This window comes from Ammospiza caudacuta, chromosome Z (genome assembly GCF_027887145.1).
Source record: "Ammospiza caudacuta isolate bAmmCau1 chromosome Z, bAmmCau1.pri, whole genome shotgun sequence".
Lineage (NCBI taxonomy): Eukaryota > Metazoa > Chordata > Aves > Passeriformes > Passerellidae > Ammospiza > Ammospiza caudacuta.
Window position 1 is genome coordinate 85,214,529 of NC_080632.1, and position 19,886 is coordinate 85,234,414.

Consider the following 19,886-nt stretch of genomic DNA (forward strand, 5'->3'; position numbering starts at 1 on the left):
TTCTAGGATAAAATTATCTCAAGGCTTCCAGGAGACTGGGGGAATAGTTCCTGTTAGATATAACTTCAACTTAATTTCCCCACGAAAGCTACCTAGTTGAAGGCTAAGAACACTTGTGCAAGATCAGTGGCTGTAAATTGTTTTGTAAGTGGTAAATAATATTTCCTTTCCTCACTCTTTCTGCTTGGCTCACAACCAGAGCCAAATCTTCAGCTTTGTCACAAACCCTGTCCTTTGAAAAGAGAAGTGTGCACTGATGTGCACAGCTGGGTACTGCTCCATGAGCTGGTTTTCCACTGCTCCATGAGCTGGTTTTCCACGTGGGGAGTGTGTTTGCCCTGAAACTGAGAGGGGCACCCCACCTTTCTGTAGTTCAGGTGTAGCATAGCCTGCCTGGTGAAGGATTTGCCCATAAACAGGAGCATTTCTCTTCTTGCTCTGTATTCTGAATCCAGGAGGAACCAACCTCCAGATACCAATACTAGTGATGAGTCTGTGTTTTAACTGTGTGTGACAGTCTTTGGCATCTCTTTAAGAAAACAGGTTCCCAACACATAGTTTCAGATTTTATATTTTTTGCCTCCTGGGAAAATTTTCACTATATTTTTATGACATGGCTGCCGTTGAGTTTGTCATGATTTCCATTATAAGCTCTTATTTTCAAAGGGCTTCGACTAGAAACCCTCAGGGAGTTAAAATTTCTTCAGATGAAATTTTAACATAAATTTTTATCTTACCCATTCTGTATCTCATGGAAACAGTCTGACTTATCTAAGACTACTTTAGGACTATTGGAAGAAAGCTCATCTACTTTTTAACCCTGAGTTACACTTTGAATGTGTGTTTATGCTCATATCTCATCAAACTACTTCAAAACCACCATATTTATCAAGTAGAAATCAGTAGGAGTTTTGCACAGAGATGGAGAACCACAGAAATTTAGAGTTTCTCTAATTGCCCCAGGATTTATACTTCAGAATAATATGAAGAAACATTTTAGTTCCTTTAAGGAATTTTACTTTTGGCTTGGAAAGGTCAGTTGCATTGAGTCAGGTGAGCTGATATAGACTGGTGTAATTCCAGGGATTTTGTGCCAGTTTAAACCTAACTGGCCTGTTCACAGGATCATGGAATATTTGGGTTGGAAGGGACCTTAAAGCTCATCCAGTGCCACCTCCTGCCATGGGCAGGGACACCTTCAACCATCCCAGATTGCTCCCAGCCCCATCCAGCCTGGCCTGGGGCACTGCCAGGGATCCAGGGGCAGCCACAGCTGCTCTGGTTCAGCTCCTATATTATCACTTTAAATATTGAATTATGTGTTTTTAATATGGCAGCTGTTCCAGCCTGGGAACAGTGGGGCACTTTTACCCCGGAGTTGGAATTTAGCAGCAGGTGATACACAGTGGTTTTGGTTTCATGTTTTTTGTGCACGTGCACAAGAAGTAAGCCTTTATATAAAGGTTCAATTTAATTTTCACTAAATGTCAAAATGACATTGCAGAAAAAGGACTTCCTTCTAGGATCAGTCCCTTTTTAGGAGTTCCTGGAAGTCCAGGGGCTTCAGTGTGCAGTGTTTTTGCAGGCTTGCCTGCAGGTTCTTCCCAAGGCATTCATGCTCCTTTCGGTGGGGTTTGGTGAAGAAGGTCTTTAGGGATAAATATCTGAATGGTCAGGTTTTATTTAGGAAAAAAATTTATATGCATTAAACAAACTCAAGGCAATGAAACTTTTTTTTCAGATTTTCTATTGCAAAAATAACAGTGCAGGGAAAAAAAGAGTCAAAATCTAAAACTTTCAGTGTCATTTTTAACAGTACTAGGACAGAATAATTCAGGCAGAAATACACATTTATTTTTTTAAGCTCAGTGTCTTTTAATGTTTGTGCAGGATTGTTTGGTTATTTTATCTGAGCTGCTAGGGTAAAGACTGAAAAACCAATCTTAACTTCAATGAAAGGGGATTATATTTGGCAGTTACGTTACAAATTGGAACATATTTATTATCACTGTTTTCTCTTTTAATGTATTTTGTCTCTTTCTGTATCCACATACTGTATGTGGATAAATTTATAAATAATATTTCAGGGGCATTAAGAATTAAACTTTAGCCCCATTGATAGTAGTAGAAATTTTCTACTGGTTTTAATGGGGCTGGCATTTAATCTCATTAAAAATTGAACTTATTTTGCAGTTTTTTGTCCAGAGAATCCTCCAGCTGACCTTGAGGGGAGCCTTTGCCTGATGGGGGGGTGTGTGAATCAGGCCAGTTGAGTAGATGTTTTTGAAATAATGGGGGTCTGCACTGTAACCACTGCAGTTACATGTGTTAGAACAAATGCACTGTGTGATTTGTACTGTAGAAGCCAAAATAATCAGGCTGATTGACAGAGATGGACAGTACCTTGCGAAAGATGAAGCCAGAAGTTGGTATTTCTCCCAAATTTCATTAATCGCTTGGTATTAGGTCAGCAAAATGAAGGCACATGGAAAAATAGGCTTAATAAGTTAGCAGGGATTTCAAGTGCAGAGCGATGGAGCAGGGAATTAGTCTGGACCATCAGAGGCTGTATCAGTCCTTCCATGGAAAGGTGCAGTTTGTGCTGGGGAAAATAGGATATATTCTGCAGGGGTGCATGTTATCTGCCTTTTCCTAATGGAATTTGTGTTAACACAGGGAATTATTTACTTTCTTTAACTACCATGGCTATGTAAGCATGTGACGATTTCCAAAACCCTACTGAGACACTTCTCCAAGTCAAACTGGGAAAGAGATCTGGTTGATATACCTGCTATCATAATTATTGCATTGTTAGGCAGCGTCACAGAAAATAACTCCTGTAATGAGATACAAAGTGAATTCCACTTCCCAGTATTCTCAATCCATAGCCATATTCCATGTGCCTTTGCTTAACGCACAGTGAAAAATGCTTTGTTATCTTCATTCATAATTTACTAAATTAAATCCAAGATATTTTCCATCCAGTCATCAAAAAGCCTGAAAGTATGAATGTTGTTTCGCAAGACTTGAATTTTTGGAATTTCTTTTCTTGTGATATATTAAAAAGTATCCAGTCTGAGAACAAATGATAATTTGATCATGTTGCTTTGATTTTATTTTATTATTATGGTTAAAAGAGACACCAAACAGAAAAGCTTTACTGTGTGAAACAAAGGAAAATGTCAGGAAAGTGGATTCACTGATAAAGTTCACTTTATGATTTTAGAGAGAATGTTGTTACACTGCTATTGTTTTTTATTGTACTTACAATGTATTATTTGCTTTACCCTGTAAATTTTGAAATGTAACTACTGTAACCTGGAATAAATAAATAAACCTAAATAGCAATGAAGTGCTCCATGTTGCTAAACAACACAAAAAAGCATAAATTTCCAGCCCCCCACTCCCCTTTGGGAATTATTTGAGGGTTCAGGTAGTTTGTGCCATTTGAGCTGCACATACGTTTGAAATGGAAGGTCTGGGTCATGTTTTAATTAATTCCAGGTTTATATTGCTTATCTGAAACAAAAAGACTGTCACTTCACCCTGTAGGTTTTGTATCAGTATATTATTTTGATTGTGGTCATCTGACCTTAAAATTTATATAGGTAATAAAGTCAATTTTATGTTTTGTGTAATCTGGAAGTAAATGAGAGCTATCTGTTAAATTTAAGCATCCAGTGTAAATGAGGGCGTTCTTAGGTCTTTAATTACTCTAAAACATCTCATTATTCTCATTTGTTCCATAGAAATAAATTCAGTTAGAGTAGTGAGGCTGCGACCATCAGTGCCCACGTTCACAGCCAGGAGGTGGAGGTGAGGCTGGCAGAGGCTGTGTCTCCCAGGGCTCTGTGTGCAGCCTTTTTAGCACTTGCACCTTTCCCAAAAGCACTCCTGAGCACTGCTTCTAAACTCCTCAAACATTCAGCAGTTAAAAATAGCCCAGTAATTGGAGGGGAATGTTGTTTTCAGCCACGCTGAGCTCCTCTGCTCCTTAGCCTTGAGCAAGCTGCAGGCTGCTGCCTGCCTCAGTTTCCCTCGTGGACAGAGGAGGTTAATAACCACCTCGGAGTTCTCCGGGATACACCAATGGAGAGCTTTTTATAAGAACAAAGTGCTGTAATTATTGTTGCTTTTATTACTGTACTGGTCTGTGTGTCTTAAAACTTGGGGTGATTTTCATACCTAAATATGGCTCCGTGTCTCTTCCTTGCAGGGACACTAATGAGCAGCTCAGACCACCAAAATTAGGGGTTTAATTTTGGATTTATTTTAGTCGGGATAGGCCTCTGGAGATTTCAGTGTTTTTTCCTCTACTTATAGAGGAAACGTTGCAAATTTTAAATCCCATCCCTGAGGCTGGAATTCATCTTGTGGAACTTGAGCACTGTAAAATTGAGGTGCCTGGGCTGAGGTGGTGTCTAAGCTTTTTCTGTTTGCTGGGGAAGGAGGGGAGATGGGGATGAGCAAGGTGATGCTCTTGATGCTCCAAGCTGCAATTTCCAGGCTGAGTTTGTCTGACTCTCAACTTCCTCTCTCTGGCTGCAGTGGGAAAGAGTTGAGGTGATGAGCTCTGCTCAGCATGCCTAAATGTAAGAAAGGTGAAGAGAAATAATGACTTGTGATCATAGAATGGTTTGGGTAGAAAGAGACCTTAAGGCTCATCCCATTCCACCCCCTGCCATGGGCAGGGACACCTCCCACTGTCCCAGGCTGCTCCCAGCCCCATCCAGCCTGGCCTGGGGCACTGCCAGGGATCCAGGGGCAGCCACAGCTGCTCTGGGCACCCTGGGCCAGGGCCTGCCCACCCTCCCAGCCAGCAATTCCTAATTCCCAATGTGCCAAAATCTGTGCCTGCCCTCTGGCAGTGGGAGCCATTGCCTGGGTGCTGTCCCTGCCTGCCTTGTCCCCAGGGGCTGTGCAGCTCTCCTGGAGCCCCTGGAGGCCCTGGCAGGGGCTCTGAGGTGTCCCTGGAGCCCGAACACCCTCAGCTCTCAGCCTGTCTCCACAGATTTCAAGGACTTGATTCCCCACTCAGGTTCTGCCAGTGAATATCTTGTGTTTCCTTTGCAATGATAAGCCGGCTGTGCAGTGCAAAGGGACAGTGCTTCTTATGGAATGGCTGCTTTTAACCTACAGCTGAAATTTTACGCTTGAGTTCCCCTTTCTGCTTGTGCTGCCGTTATAATGAAGTAAGGGATAATAGGAGTGTGGATCTTACAGCATGGGTTAGGCTGCTGACTGTTGAGATGTGGCTCTAAGAAAAGCAAAGGAGCAGGTAGCAGATGAGAAGTGTTTTAATTTTCTGTGTTGCTAGTTGAAATTGAGAATTGATTTGTGTAGACCTGGATTTTTGTGCATGTGAGTTCTGATTCAGTTGTTCAGAGTGGAATTAGTTGTGATGAGCTGTGTAAATTAAGGGAGAGTTGGACACTTGGAAATGCTGTCCCCGTGATGACCTCTGCCTCTGAATTCTTTGGGGAAGAGAAAAAGCAAGCAGGCTTTCCCTCCCCCCTTATAGCATTAAATGTCAACAGCTGTATTTTGCTGCTGGTACTTATTAACTTTCAGCCTTGCCTTTTTCAAGCATTCATTGCTTTAGAAATGAATTAGTGCTTGTCACCAGGGAAATGTACTTCTTCCAGCTACCTTGGGTTCTCAAAAAATGTAATTTTTCTAAAGTAGATACTTTAAATTGCTGACCAGGGAACCTCTTGACTGCTCTACATTAAGTCTTGGTTCTGGCATGGTTTGTCTTGATGTCTGTTTTTTAATCTTTTGAAATCCTGTTAGGGTCAGTAATTATGTGTAGTGTCTCTATTATAAAGAAAAGATGATGAATTATACCTATGCTTGTAGTTAATCCTTTTTACCTTTTCAACCTGAAAGCATTTTTTCACTTTATTTCCTAGCTGAAGCCAATTGTCATTATTTCTTGGTACCATTCATTCACTTTGCATCACATCACTGGATGATCATGTACTTGGCTAGGGAAGTATTATTTATTTCCAGATTTAACCACTCCTGTCCCTTCCATGCAGCCCTGAAAAGGAAACAGATTTTGGGAACAGAGGATTTTTATACGATTTTTTTTAATATGCCTTCACTGCAACTTCCATCTAGTTGTTGTTGCCGGTAACTTCTTTATTGTTTGGTTTTGAGTGGTTTTTGTTGATTTTTTTTAAACACATGTGAGCATTTATGCTTATTTATTTTTTTGTAAATATGGGGGATCTGAGGATTTGTTGCAGTTTGGTGGCCATTATCTTGGCTTTGTCAGTCATTTACTGACGATAGGTGTAGATAAACGTGGTGCTGGGGGCCTTTCCAAATTTCCAGATCTGATCCTGAAAGGCAAGGCTGAGAACTGCAAAAATAGATCTCTGCTGTGCTTGCTTTGTAAATAGGCATCTTGTTTGGGGTTCTTTTTTCCAGATTGTTAAATTGGTGGCTATTACCCTGACAAATATAATTACAGTGTATAAGTTATACTGAAAATATTTTTGTCTGTTTGATGTATACTGAATTTAAGCTAAGTTATAAGGTGTGCTCTTTGGAAGTGTGGAAGATACAAGAGTGGAGCTACAGATAACAAGTTTATGCTTGTATTTCCTACTGATGAAGACTTTCACACAAGTTATTTCTATGGGTAGGTGATGAGAATATCACTCTGCATGTATATACATTGATGATACATTTTTGCATGATTATACATGTAGGAGTGGTACAATTTTGACTTGAGACTATTGGTGCCTTTTGTCCAAATACAATTTTACTCGTGTGGACACGTCTATCTAAAAATCAAATTTCGCTTCTGCTTTTGGAGGTCTGAGTCAGAAGCGAGAGAAACAAAGGCCTGAGGGAACAGTCCCAACCTCCTGAAATCTTAGATAACCTGTTGAAAAAATGGTCAAATAGTCAATATTGTACTTGACCCTCGTATCTTCTGCACTCGACTGTTTATTTTTACAGCTCACATTATATATGTTCACGCTGAACTCTGATGATAAGACTGAAAGAAAACATGCCTCCCATGATTCAGTCCAGCCCTAACTTCTGCATGTAATTTAATCATCAGCTGTCACAAATAATTAACTGAACATCAGCCAGCTTAATTCCGAACTCGGTATTCCATTATTTTGTAATTGCCTTTTAAAAAGGCAAAGATTGCCTTCCAGTTAATTATCAGGAATTCTGTTCCAGTCATAATCATCAGCGTTTCACGTTGCGAACAGTTTGGTCTTTAATACATTGGCATTTAACTACTCATTTATTTTTGTTGGGTCTGTTTTAAGTTTGTAATGTAACATTGTTTCATGGAATTGTTGTTTTGGAGGCAGGTCTGAGCCGAAATATTTTGCGAATTTCTTCATACCTTGTTGCAAAACTGATCTTTCGTACGACTTAAGCAAAATGTCACTCTCTGATGAACTGTGTTGCTAATCACAAAGTAGGGGTTTCTGAAAATAGTCAGTTGAATTTTACTTCAGGCACCAAGTTACTAAAAAACACCCCCTCCAAAAAACCCCTAAAACCAAAATCCATTCTAAAAACCTCAGAAGAACAGCCTTTCAGAGAAGTAAATTTGAAACTTCTAGTTCATCATGTTCTTTCAGTCTTCAACAGCCACTCAAAACTATGAAAAGAAAACAGTTTTTCCTAAGGCTTTTCATTTTATTCTTTATCACTTCAAAATATTTTATTAGTCATTTTGTAACTCTGAAAGTCCTGTCTTCCTGAACACATTCTTAGCTTATGATTATTTTATATTATCCCATACAAGTTGTACCCTCCATGTATCACACCCATAAAAGGTCCTGCAGATGCTCAGCTGCAGAGCTCCAAGAACCTCCTTGGAGTTAAAGAATTGCAAAGATGCCGAGCCTTGGCCCAGCCTGTGTTTGTGCCTCATGCTCATTTGTGTGGATGAAGCCTTGGTCCAAATAAAGTTTTGATCCTCTCCTTTGGGGAGGGCGAGCTCCAACCACTTTCATCCATGCTGAGTCAGTGAGCTGCAGGTGGGGCAAGGCATTTGAGCTGAAACACTCACATCCTCTCAGAATTGCATTTCTTACCCATTCTCTCTGCTTCCACATCAATCTTTGTCTTGAATTTGCCTGTTTTTTTCCTGACCCTCCTGTGTTTCTAGCATGCTTTCCAGTTAAAAGTTATTTTCATTCATCACAAAGAATTTAGTTGGTGCTAACAAAACAGATCAAAAAAAAGTTTTTTGTTATTCCTCAAGGACAGAATCATGTAAGCAGTTTTATTTCCCTCTTTCTTCTTCATTATGGTAGCCAAAAATTCAAATGACAGTCATGTTGAATGAAAAGCATATTTATCACTGTAAAACATAATTTTGTTTCTTGTTATTCTTGACCTTATAAAAAACCCCAACAAACACCAAAAAACATTGCGATTTTTAAAAATTCCCCTGCTCTTGACAGGTAAATGTTATGAAAAGAAAGTTGCCTAATGTTAAATTCATTGTCACTGGATCAGTTTTATGAAAAAGTTAGTTTTATTCAGTCAACCCTATAATAATGTAAGCTGTCGCTTGACTTCTGTAAAATTCTCTAGATAAATATCTTGTCTGCCCAATTTGATGTCCTGTGATGATGTTTTTTTTAACTGGAGGTTTTATCCTTTAAAGACTGTAAATGTAACCTTGTCAGATATGGAGATGTTTATGTGTTAATGTAAAAGACAGTAGACAAATAACTGATACTCTGATAAACGTGTGTTTCTGACACTTGTGTTTTCTGTGTATGCAAAGGTCAAAATGTCTCTGTAATCTCAGGCTGTGTTCATTAACTGAAGTTTAATAATTCATACAATTTACCACTATGTAACTTCAAGAGCTTCATGTAGGATGTTGCATTAATCCTTAAAAAAATTATTTGTACTTTTTGATGTCTGTGCTGGTTTCTAACCCAAGTTGCTTTTCTCCCCTGCAGATGGACCCCCTGTGGTGGCTCACTATGATATATCAGACACAAACTCAGACCCAGAAGTGGTAAATGTGGACAATCTGTTGGCGGCTGCAGTAGTTCAAGAGCACAATAATTCTTTAGGAAATCAAGACTCAGGATCTGCCTGGAGAACCAGAGGGCTGCTGAATGAAATGAGTGCTGATACAGGTTTGTTTAAATTCTCTGACATTTGTGCCTGCAGTGCAGTTGGTGGGTCTCCCTTTCTTGCTTTCAGTGTTTTTGTAATTTATACAGCTGTAAAAGCTCCCTATGTGGGTTTTGTGAGAAAACAGGACAGGTGCTTATTAAAAAGGTCTGACATTTACTCCAAAATACAAATGATAAAAATTGACAAATATTCCTGCAATATATTTTTGACATTAATTTTCTTAACTACTTTTCTTCTTCTTCTTTTCCTTCTAATTACTACAGGGAGCTTAGATCTGGGATTTTGGTAGTGTTGTTTTTTTTAAATGAAAGTGACCTAATCTTGTTGCTGAATGATTGATTATGACAACCCATGCCACCAGCTAGTCAACTGGCCCTAATCTCATTTTCAGGATTGGGATTGCCTGTGTATGGGGTTTTTTTTAAACTTTTTTTTTTTTGTTTTTCTCTTTGTATCTGTAAAATACAATCATTAATTCTTCCTATATTCCATCTGCATTTCCAATACCACTCAGAAAATTGGACAGTGTTTTGGATGTTAGCAGGGATCATCTTCTATCAGCTTTATCACAGCTTTTTATGCCAATGTTTTACTTCCTTTTCACTCCTTTTCTTAACTCCCATGTTAGGATTTCAGGCTGCATTAGACACATGTGTCTTGCCTGGTGGAGCGCAACAGGTTTGTGTTTCGTGCTGCTTCCCTACGGTCTCCTGCCACAGGGCACCCACATGGGGAGTGTTGTGGAGGCTCTGAGCTGCTTTTCACTGTCTCCAAGGCTTAAAGAAACACAATTAGGTGGTGCTTTGTAAAGAGATGCTCCATTACTGTGGAGTCTACAAGTGCACAATTTGAGTATGAGAATCTCTGTGCATCATTGTCTCTGTGGTCCATGGCTGGATGTTGTTCCAGCCTTTTTGAAGCTTGCCTTTGTTTTCCAAGCTCACTGCTATTTTTTGCAGGACAGCAGCTGACTGATAGCTATTTGACCTCTAGAAATCCCAGTTCTTTATTAAGGGATTTGTTAAACAATTGGAACAGCTGAAATCACCTGTATTACATAGCACTAATGGATAAGTACACCAAATGAATGTAAGGAAATAAAAGGTAATGTTTCTTACCAAGCTTTCTTCCACTTTTCTCTTGAAATGCTGCAGTGCAGGTAGGATTTTTTTTTCTTTCCTCCACATATATCCAAGGGGACTTGCAGGTAAAAGACAACTGGAAACATCAAGAGACTTCTTCGTCCCTGGGAATGTTGATATGGATTTGGTCCTGGTTGTATGGCTGTGTCAGCAGCTGAAAGGATGAATCTCTGTTTGCTCTGCATACACCTTTCCCTGCAGCCTCAGAACACATCTGACTGCACCTTTGCCAGTGCTGCCCTTTTCCTGCCAGCTGTAGGGCTGCACATTGGGAAAGCAGAATTTTCAGATCTTGCATCTGGTTCACAAGTGTAATCTTCAGCCAGGATCTTGTTTAGCAGACTTAAAGGAATGTATTTCCATGGGAAAATAGCAACATCAGCAGCTCTATCAAATTGAAAAATCTTATTGCACTATCACATCTTTGTGCGTGGGCAAATATTTGGGGCTCTTTTGCAAGCCCTGGTGGCATAGGGCAAACAAAACATCACTTTGGGCATCATCCTAATGTTTGTGCAAAGAAATTAACAGCGTGGGCATGAAATTTGTATGGCCAGAGGCTGTAAATCTGTCTGTGCTATAATCCTGATTAACACTCATCTACTCTTGCAGTATTTACTCTGCTAATCATGGTTTTGCTACTGCTAATTGTCTTTTTGTTGTCTGAACTTAAAGCTGTGGTAATATGTGGAAGCTCTTTTAGGACTCCAGTTTATACCTCTGGGGGTAGTTTTTGGGGCTATTCAGGAGCTGGTCTGCTTTGCTCCTTTGCCAGACATTACCCTGACAAAATAATGAAGGGTGGTTAGGCAGTAAAACAATAGATATCATATTAATAGGTATTTTATTATATTATATAATATTACGGCCATCCCATTCCCATTCCTTGTCATGGTCAGGGACACCTTCCACTATCCCAGATTGCTCCAAGCCCCATCCAGCCTGGCCTGGGGCACTGCCAGGGATCCAGGGGCAGCCACAGCTGCTCTGGGCACCCTGGGCCAGGGCCTGCCCACCCTCATGGGGAAGAATTTCTCCTCAATGTCCAATCCAGTCCTGCCCTCTGGCAATGTGAAGCCCCTGGGAAGTGAATTAAAGCCTCTGAGCACTTTCCTTTCATGTTTCACAGTCTGCCCAGCCACTTCAAGAAATACCCATGACCCATTTTTGGGCTTTCTGGCAGTCAGTGATGTTTGCCAATAAATGTTCAGCTCAACTGCAATGCTGGGAAGAGACTGTCTGGGCTATTAATTTGTTTTAAGTTCAGCTGACCAATATTTTTTTGTCTTTTGAGGTGGAAATTCCTCCTTCAGGTACCTGCAGCACAGGTGTTCCCTTCTCTTGCTAACCCTGATCCAGTCACCAAGGGTCTTGGCTTTCCAAAAGTGGCACACACAGCATGGTCTCTGCTCCTGCACAAGAGCTGCACAGCCCCTGGGGACAAGGCAGGCAGGGACAGCACCCAGGCAATGGCTCCCACTGCCACAGGGCAGGCACAGATTTTGGCACATTGGGAATTAGGAATTGCTGGCTGGGAGGGTGGGCAGGCCCTGGCCCAGGGTGCCCAGAGCAGCTGTGGCTGCCCCTGGATCCCTGGCAGTGCCCCAGGCCAGGCTGGATGGGGCTGGGAGCAGCCTGGGACAGTGGGAGGTGTCCCTGCCCATGGCAGGGGGTGGCACTGGATGAGCTTTAAGGCCCCTTTCAGCTAAACCATTCTATGATTCCATTTTCTTGCATCTTTCCCACGTGCTTAAAGCACTCATTAGAAAGTTTCCCAGGCACTTGTTTCAGGTTTAATTTCTTCTGTTTCCATTTAATGTCCCTGGGGGTATAATCAGTTCTGCTTGTTCACACACCTTTGAAATCCTGTGGATCATTATTGCTTCTCCTCCTCCTCCTCTCATCTTTGAGGAGGTGTCCACTCAAACTAGACACACATAAAATATTCACCTACTCTCAAATTTCCTGCTTAACAAATGACTCTGCCCTGTGTAGTACACCTGACCAAGTGGTTTTTCAGAAGTAGGCAGGATCAGCTACTTCAAGGCTGCCCAGCATCCCTCAGGCTAATGATAAAGAGAGACAGTGGAATTAATAATTTTCTCTTTTTCCTGAGGGAAAAAAAAAGGGTAGAAGTTATATCTTTTAATTAACTGATTTTTCAAGGAATCTGTATTTCTGTGGGAGAAATAGTAATTCCAGCTGCTTTGTGTTTCCCATGTAAGTATTATCCTGTATGACTCAACACATTCACTAATTGGGGTGAAGAACCTTCTTAGCAGCACTTGGCAGAAAAGGCAGAAATGTGCCACACTTGCTGTGAGTATTTAGAGAGGGCTTGTGGTTTGACTGACTGACAAACTGGATGTCACTGAGGAACTGTAAAGAAAAAACAGCCTGCTGCATATGGGAGAAAACCACTTTTTCTTTTCAAGTATTTGTAATAATGTTAGAGCAGATGTGTGAATCAGCACTGCCAGAAATGGATGGGTTTGCTGTGTTTTTTTGCTGACCAGTTTCCCCTTGTTTTTTATTTAAAGAAATAAATCAATTTTCCTTGATGCGTGGATGCTTCTGTCCAGCTTATTGACTTTTTTTTGCTATAGGTATCTTTGTGTTTGCTTAGATTGTTTTGTTTCTTAATGTCAAGGAGGCTTAGGACAGTCTGACTCTTATCATAAGAGTCTGTCTGACTGCCATAACATTTCAGCTGTAAATTCTGGTTGTTCTTGGTGCAACAGTCAGGCTTTGTTCACATTTGTGTGCCAGCACCATCACCAGAGCTGCTGACACTGGCTAAACCCAGTGATTTTCCTGTATCAGGTGATTAATTGTGAGTTCAAAAACTTGGTCTAAAAACTTGGTATTTTGTTAGGTTGGGAATCTCCTTTTCCAGCTGATTTCTGGGTCATGTAAGCTGCTAAACACTGTCTGTATTCCCATTTTCCCCATCTCTAGGCCGTTTGGATCCAGGCTTCCTTGCAGGTGACAAAACCTCTTGTGGCAATGCCCAGGCCAATGAAGAAATTAACATTGCCTCTTCTGATAGCGAAGTGGAGATTGTTGGAGTTCAGGAACATGCCAGGTATGAATTATTGTTTCTTGCTCTAATGTTAATTTCATTTTATCAGAATGGCTGTGATACCATAATCAATAAAGAAAAAACTACTGACCATCGCTTCTCTAGTTACCCATCCATGGGTGATGCCCAAAAGGCAGCAATATTGCCCTTTTCTTTTTCTGTTTTGCTGGTCATGGTGATTTTGGAATGTGTTTTTCTTTAGAAAGTGACCAATTTGATAGTTATTCAGATTAAAGTTGTGTTTCAATATCAAACTGTAACTGGCTAAAAGATGTGTGGTATAAAAATACCAAATATTGAGATACTAAGTGTACATACATCAGAAATTCAGATTTTAATGGAATACACGAATATACAAATAACTAAGTGAAAATCTTTGTGTGGGTTCTTATTTCCTTTTGAAATATTGTTTTTTTTAACAGCTTCCACTTTATTTAATTAGTCATTAGGGGTAAAAATACTATAAGTTTTTCAATGGCTAATGTCATAAAATATCCCCTTTAGGTTAAAAATCAGATAATTTTGAATCTTGGGTTTATTTCAAGACAGGTCAAAGTAGATGAGGGTAAGGGTGCCAGAGGTTTTTCTCTCAGTCAGAAACCTGTGCAGCTGTTCTCCCTGGTAGGTATTTATTTTTATGTTACTCATCATTTTTAGTCTGTAGTCTTTCCTTGGCTTAAAATATTATGAAGCAGTTAAGCAAAACTGACATTTTCTAATAGTGTGGAGTGTGAATTTGGTGGAATAAAACCAAGTTAAAACAGTACACAGACAAGCTGCTTCCAAAATTTTCTGCTGCCTAGTGGGTGCTTGGAGGCAGAAAAGGGTGTGAGGAACATGGAAGAGAGTTCCTTGTCCCTTTACTGCATCTTCCTTGAGGAAAGAAGAAACAAAGTGTTCAGGACCCAATTTCCCAGGCAGGAAACTTCATGGATAATGTGGGCACAGAGCAGTGCTGTTGGCTGTGAAAAAAAGGAAATTTTCATGTCCAGAAAGCGGATTTAGTCTTAGCTTTTGGAGCAGTGAGAAGGTCCCTGCGTGGCCAGCTCTTTTGGAGGATGGTAGTTCCTTAGGCAGCAGCTCTCCTGGCTGTTTATGCACAGAACCCAGGCTGGGAGGGTGTTTGTGCTGGTGGTGAGGGGTGTGGATTCACCCTCAGCGCTGCTGCTCTAAGTCTGTGCAGCGCTGCACACAGCACCCTTGTGCTTCTGCCCCTCTGTGAAAGCTTTCCATGCTGCTGCCTCAATAACACTCACTCTCTGTGGGAATGCAAACATGAGCTAAATGCAGAGCTGCTGTTTAAAATGAGTTTTAGTAGATAAGAACTGAAATGATTTCAGCAAATCAGCCTAAAAGCACTCTCCTGTGCTTTCCTTTGTTCCTGTACCCATCTCCTGCAGACCTGTGTTTACTGCCTCCCTGGAATACTCACTCACACATTTCACTTGTTTAGATCCTATTTAGAGTTTTATTTCTCTTGCAGGTCTAGGCTTGCAGTTATGAAGTATTGATGGGCTTCTGGCAGGGTTGTTGTTTGGACAGGAGTTAGGTTTTTGATCAGTAATTTCTGCACACTTAGCTAGTGTGGTGTTTGGATCCTGGTTTTTATCATGCTCCCTATTCCATGTCTGGTGTGAGTTGTGACTCCCTGGAGTTTGTCCATGGTTTGTAGTTCTTCAGATTCTGAGTGAATTGGTGCTGTTTCTCATCATTGGGATATTCCTTGGCATCTGCTTAGGACACAGAGTCATATTTTTCAGTTTGTTTAATTTTTCACCAGTAGAATTTTTTTTAATCATACATGTATATAAACCAGTTTTCCTCCAGTTTTTCCTAGGAGGTGTTTTGTATTTTTTATTGCCTTTACTTGATATCTTCCCTTAGCTGTAGATTGGAACCATGTTTGACTCAATGTTTTGCTGTTGGCTGCTTGTGTGACTAGTTTGAGGATAAACACTTTTACTTTTCAGAGGTATCTTTTTTTATGAGATAATTTATGGCTTGTTTTCATAATCTTCAGGAAGAAAAGTTAGTCTTAGCTTTGCCTAAACACTTGAGGACTGTTCTCAGAATGGTGCACCACAGTTCCTGAGACCAAACATCATATTTAATTTGCTCTGCCTACAAGATTTTCTTACCAGTTAAGCTTAAAAATACTTCTCCTTAAAAGTGAGCTTTAAAGGAAAGAAATCCCATACATTTTTTAGACTTCCAGGATCTTATTGCTAATTCCTTGTAGATATATACTTTAAGTATGTGTTTTTATGACAGAAGAAGTAATAAAAGAGCTATTCTGAACATCACATCTAAACCCAAGCAGCATATCTGAGAAGGCAATGAGACATTTATATTCAGAGAAGTTACAGCTCAGAGAATGAGATTTTTTATTCTATTTCACGAAACTCCAACCAGAACCAAGAGAGCTGAGCATAACTTAAGTAGTTTTGGAGAAAATAAATAGCACGGATGTAAATTGGAATAAATAAAACGTAAATGTCAGGGATATTTGATCAGTGCAGGAAATTGGAGTTCCTGAAATACACGTGCCTTCACAAAGAAATGGGAAAAGGTTACCCCAGCAGCCAGAGCACCTCGTGTTTATCCATGCAGCCAGGAGGAGCTGCAGCCACTACCAGTGCTTGCAAGAGCAAAACAATTTTTGGATCACTAGGTATCAAGTTTTATTAATGCCTGTGTAGGATTTACAGCTTAAAATTGAGTGATCATCCTAAAGCCTCTAATAAATTCCTGTCATCACTTCATCATACACAGAATCATTCTACCTTTCATTTTGCATTTATTTTCTCTAATTGCTCTTAACCTGAGACTCATTTGTCATGTATCTACTATGGGTATAATAGGTAAAAATGCTGTGTGGAAGGTACCTGTGTATCGTGCTTCAGCAGGGCACTGGAGCCTTATCTTCAAATACACCTTTTAGTGTCGTTGGCTGCAGTCACTTAAAGCTTAAATGTCTTGCTGAAGTGGGGCTGAACTGTTGTCAGTGAGCATTTCCCAGAGTGTTTGTAATTTTCAGTTAAAAAGACCAAAAGAAAAAAAAGTCAGGCATAACGACTGTAATAACATAATTAGCAAGATCTCTTTTGCAATTATTGTAATGTAAGTATCATTACCTCCTTGTTTTAATATGGCTTTGATTTAATACTGCAGTATAACTTTTCATTTTCTCATAGGCAGCCTCACTGCAGATTTTTCTCTTTTTAGAAAGTCCAGTGGGTAAAGCCGCATCAGGAAACTGTGCATGGGATTACACATGGTGGGGGAGGCTTCCTCAAGATCCTTGGGATGCATGCACATATTTTTTAAGGAGGATCACTGTGATGGTGTTCACAGGGGTCTCAGGTTGAGGGAAGAGACGAGGGTTTGACTCCATGTTTCAGAAGGCTTGATTTATTATTTTATGATATATATTACATTAAAACTATACTAAAAGAATAGAAGAAAAAGTTTCATCTCAGAAGGTCAGTTAAGCTGAGAATAGAAAAGAATGAATAACAAAGGCAGCTGTCCCAGACTCTCTGTCCGAGCCAGCTGGACTGTGATTGGCCTTTAATTAGAAACTACCACATGAAACCAATCACAGATGCACCTGTTGCATTCCACAGCAGCAGATAATTGTTGTTTACCTTTTTGTTCCTTAGGCCTCTCAGCTTCTCAGGAGGAAAAAATCGTAAGGAAAGGATTTTCATAAAAAGATGTCTGTGACAGATCACATTACACTCACTAGCATTCCTTTGGAATAATTTAATCCCCAAATTTAAATCCAGCTTTGTTCACTGGGCATCTGAGATGCCGCAGACTCTACAAGTGGAGAGTCCACTTTGGAGAGGGAAGTGCTAACCAGACAACAAGCAGCTGGAGGAGGGGGTGTGTTGTGTGCGCTGAGCAGCGTCCCTGAGGCTGTGTGTGTCCCTCTCCTCGTGCAGGTGTGTGCATCCCAGGGGAGGGGTGATCCAGAGCGTGGCCTCCTGGAAGCGCGGCTCGCCCTTCGGCAGCGCCCAGCCCGCGCAGCCGTGGACAGCAGTGGCTCCCCAGCAGAACTGGTCCTCGCCCCCAGAAGTGGTGGATCTGACTCTGGACGAGGACACCAGGCGCAAATACCTCCTGTAAGGCCGTGTCACTGTGCTCTGCCCCCTCCCCTCCCGCCCTCCCTGGCACAGAGCGGTGACGCCATCACCTCCTGAGCCCCGTCCTTGGCACCAAGAAACCCAAACCCACGGCGGTTCTCCACCTCCACACAGGAATGTAGTCTGATTTCAGTATCACTTCAAAGGGTTTTGCCTTCTCCGAGGAGGATTCCCGCCCAGAATTAACAGCACCAAATTTAAAACACATCTGCAGTTACTAACGTGTGCGTGTACACCTAACGAAATAACTGCGTGCAAACTTACGTCCTGCCACGCTCCCCACCTCCCGACTCCAGGACTTTTTTAATTTATCAGTATCTTGAGTTTGTTAGTAGAAGTTAGTGTGTTGCTGTGTGAGCATCAGTGATTTTGAGAAATGCTGTGTCCTCACTGATTTCAGTGGAACTGGGGTTATTCAACACTTCCAAAATTTGGGCCAGGAGTATTTTTACCCAAACTGATTTGGTTATGTTACCAGCAGGAGGGATTGTCTTTAATGCAAATGGCCCATAAAAAATGCACTGAACAGCTTTTAATTAAAACATTTTTTATTTTCAAAGTAATTTATAGTTTATACTCTTCAGTGCTGAGTCTTCTGTCCACTTGACTACTGTGTTTCACTGGTCAATTCCCACAGCTTGGAATGGCTAAAATAGTAATAGTAGTGACTTAGGAACAGCTAAACATTGCAAAAGCACAGGAAAAGGTAATAAAAAGGCCCAGCCTCCATCTCCTTTTTAATTATAGCTTATTATTATTATTACCTCTATCTGAGTTTTGCCTGGAGTAGATGAAGAAGAGGAATTAAATGTTTTACTCACAGTCCCCATCTCTACTGCTGCTTGTTTGCGTCATTCACCATCTCAGAAAACAGAAAACAAATCCCAAGCAGATTCCAAAGCTCCAGCCTGGCAAAGGGGTGGTCAGCTGGGACCTGTTCCTGGAATTGGTGGGGCCACTCAAGTGCTTAAAACTGTCCTGAAAGATGTTGCAGGATCAGGGTCACAAACTAAGGTTGTGGTTTTTAACTTTTTTTTGTTTTAAATTAATAATCTGCACCATTTCCCTGGCTTTCAATCATGCCTCTCCTGCTAGTTTTGGAAATGCCAAGATTCAGGAAACACCTTCTACCAGAATATTTACCAGAATCAGTGGAACAACTCACTTTAGCGGGCTGCAGTTTCTGTGGTGTACATGGAAATTCCTGCCCCTCATCTGTCATTTTGAGCCTTTCCCAAGGCAAAAACCAAAGATTAAACTTTGACAAGATGATATTATTCACCTTAAATGTCTACTGTGCAATTGAAACATTCCTTCATATTCCAGATGTTTCTATTGGGAATTTTGTACAGCTCTGCCATTAGATTTTTCACTATTTAAAGCTGAACAATGGTGGTCAGGACATGGGAAGTTCTGCTTTCCTTTTGTACTGGCTGGTTTTCAAAATTTATTTGGCTTCCCTTAATTTTATCTGTGGGCATAATAAAAAATTAGAGTTACCTGTGTTGTCACATAAAGGCAAAACAGCCCAGCAGGGGGGAATCTTTAGTAACAAACATCTGTTTCTTCCATAAGCGGAACAGCTCATGCTGCACTTTACACAACAGCTAGGTAAGGACTGATATTCCCATTTCCAGCTTTCTAGAACATTGAACATAAGTGTCCTGCATGGCCAGAGAAATACCTGTGGTGTTTTCAGTGACCAATTCCTTTCTGTGGGAGGGAGGGGAGCATGGATGGGTCCTGTTGGCCCCGCAGCAGGGAGAGGCCCCGTGCTGCTCTGCCCATCCTTTCTGCTCATCTTTGCATCAGCTGTGGGCTCACACTCCTGCTGTAAAGGTAACTTTGGAACAGCCACCTCCTGTGGCTGCTGCTTCCCGTTTCACAGAGTCTCCTGAGGAGTGGTTGTGAGGAAAGCTGCAGGGACCCCGTCTGCAGCCCTTCCGTGAGAAATGCAAACGATCTCTCCTTGGTTTTCAGTTTGTATATGATGTGACTTCCACGTGTACATAAAAACAACTGCCTCCTAACCAAACTTCCTCCAACTGTGCACTGTGTTTATTTAAACAGCTCATGTATGGTAGTCCGATGCAGGTTTTCTTTTATTTAAAACACTATGTATTTTCTCTTAACAAATTTCAAGGCTAGTGATCTGAAAAAAGCAATCACTGGATATAGGTGGGAAATAGTTTGGTTTTATTTCCTTTTTTTTTTTTTTTAAATTTTTTTTAACTTCTGTTTTTTTTTTTTTTTCTTTGTAAAAAGAGCAAAAACGTGCCTGGGTGGTTTTTGCTCTTCTCAGCAGGAAAGAGAGAAGTTAGCCATTGTATGGCTGTGAACCAATGCACTTGGGGCCTGGAGCAGAACCCACTG

General features: G+C 40.8%; 1 protein-coding gene across 1 annotated transcript in view; it reads left to right on the forward strand.

Moving 5' to 3' along the window:
• ARK2N (arkadia (RNF111) N-terminal like PKA signaling regulator 2N) overlaps window positions 1–19,650 on the forward strand; it is a 44,489-nt gene extending 24,839 nt beyond the window's left edge. The window contains exons 3-5 of the mRNA XM_058823762.1: window positions 8,958–9,140; window positions 13,242–13,368; window positions 17,313–19,650. Coding sequence (XP_058679745.1) covers window positions 8,958–9,140; window positions 13,242–13,368; window positions 17,313–17,496 — 494 coding nt within the window. The 3' untranslated portion in view covers window positions 17,497–19,650. The remainder of the gene's footprint in view (window positions 1–8,957; window positions 9,141–13,241; window positions 13,369–17,312) is intronic.
• The last annotated feature ends 236 nt before the right edge of the window (window positions 19,651–19,886 follow it).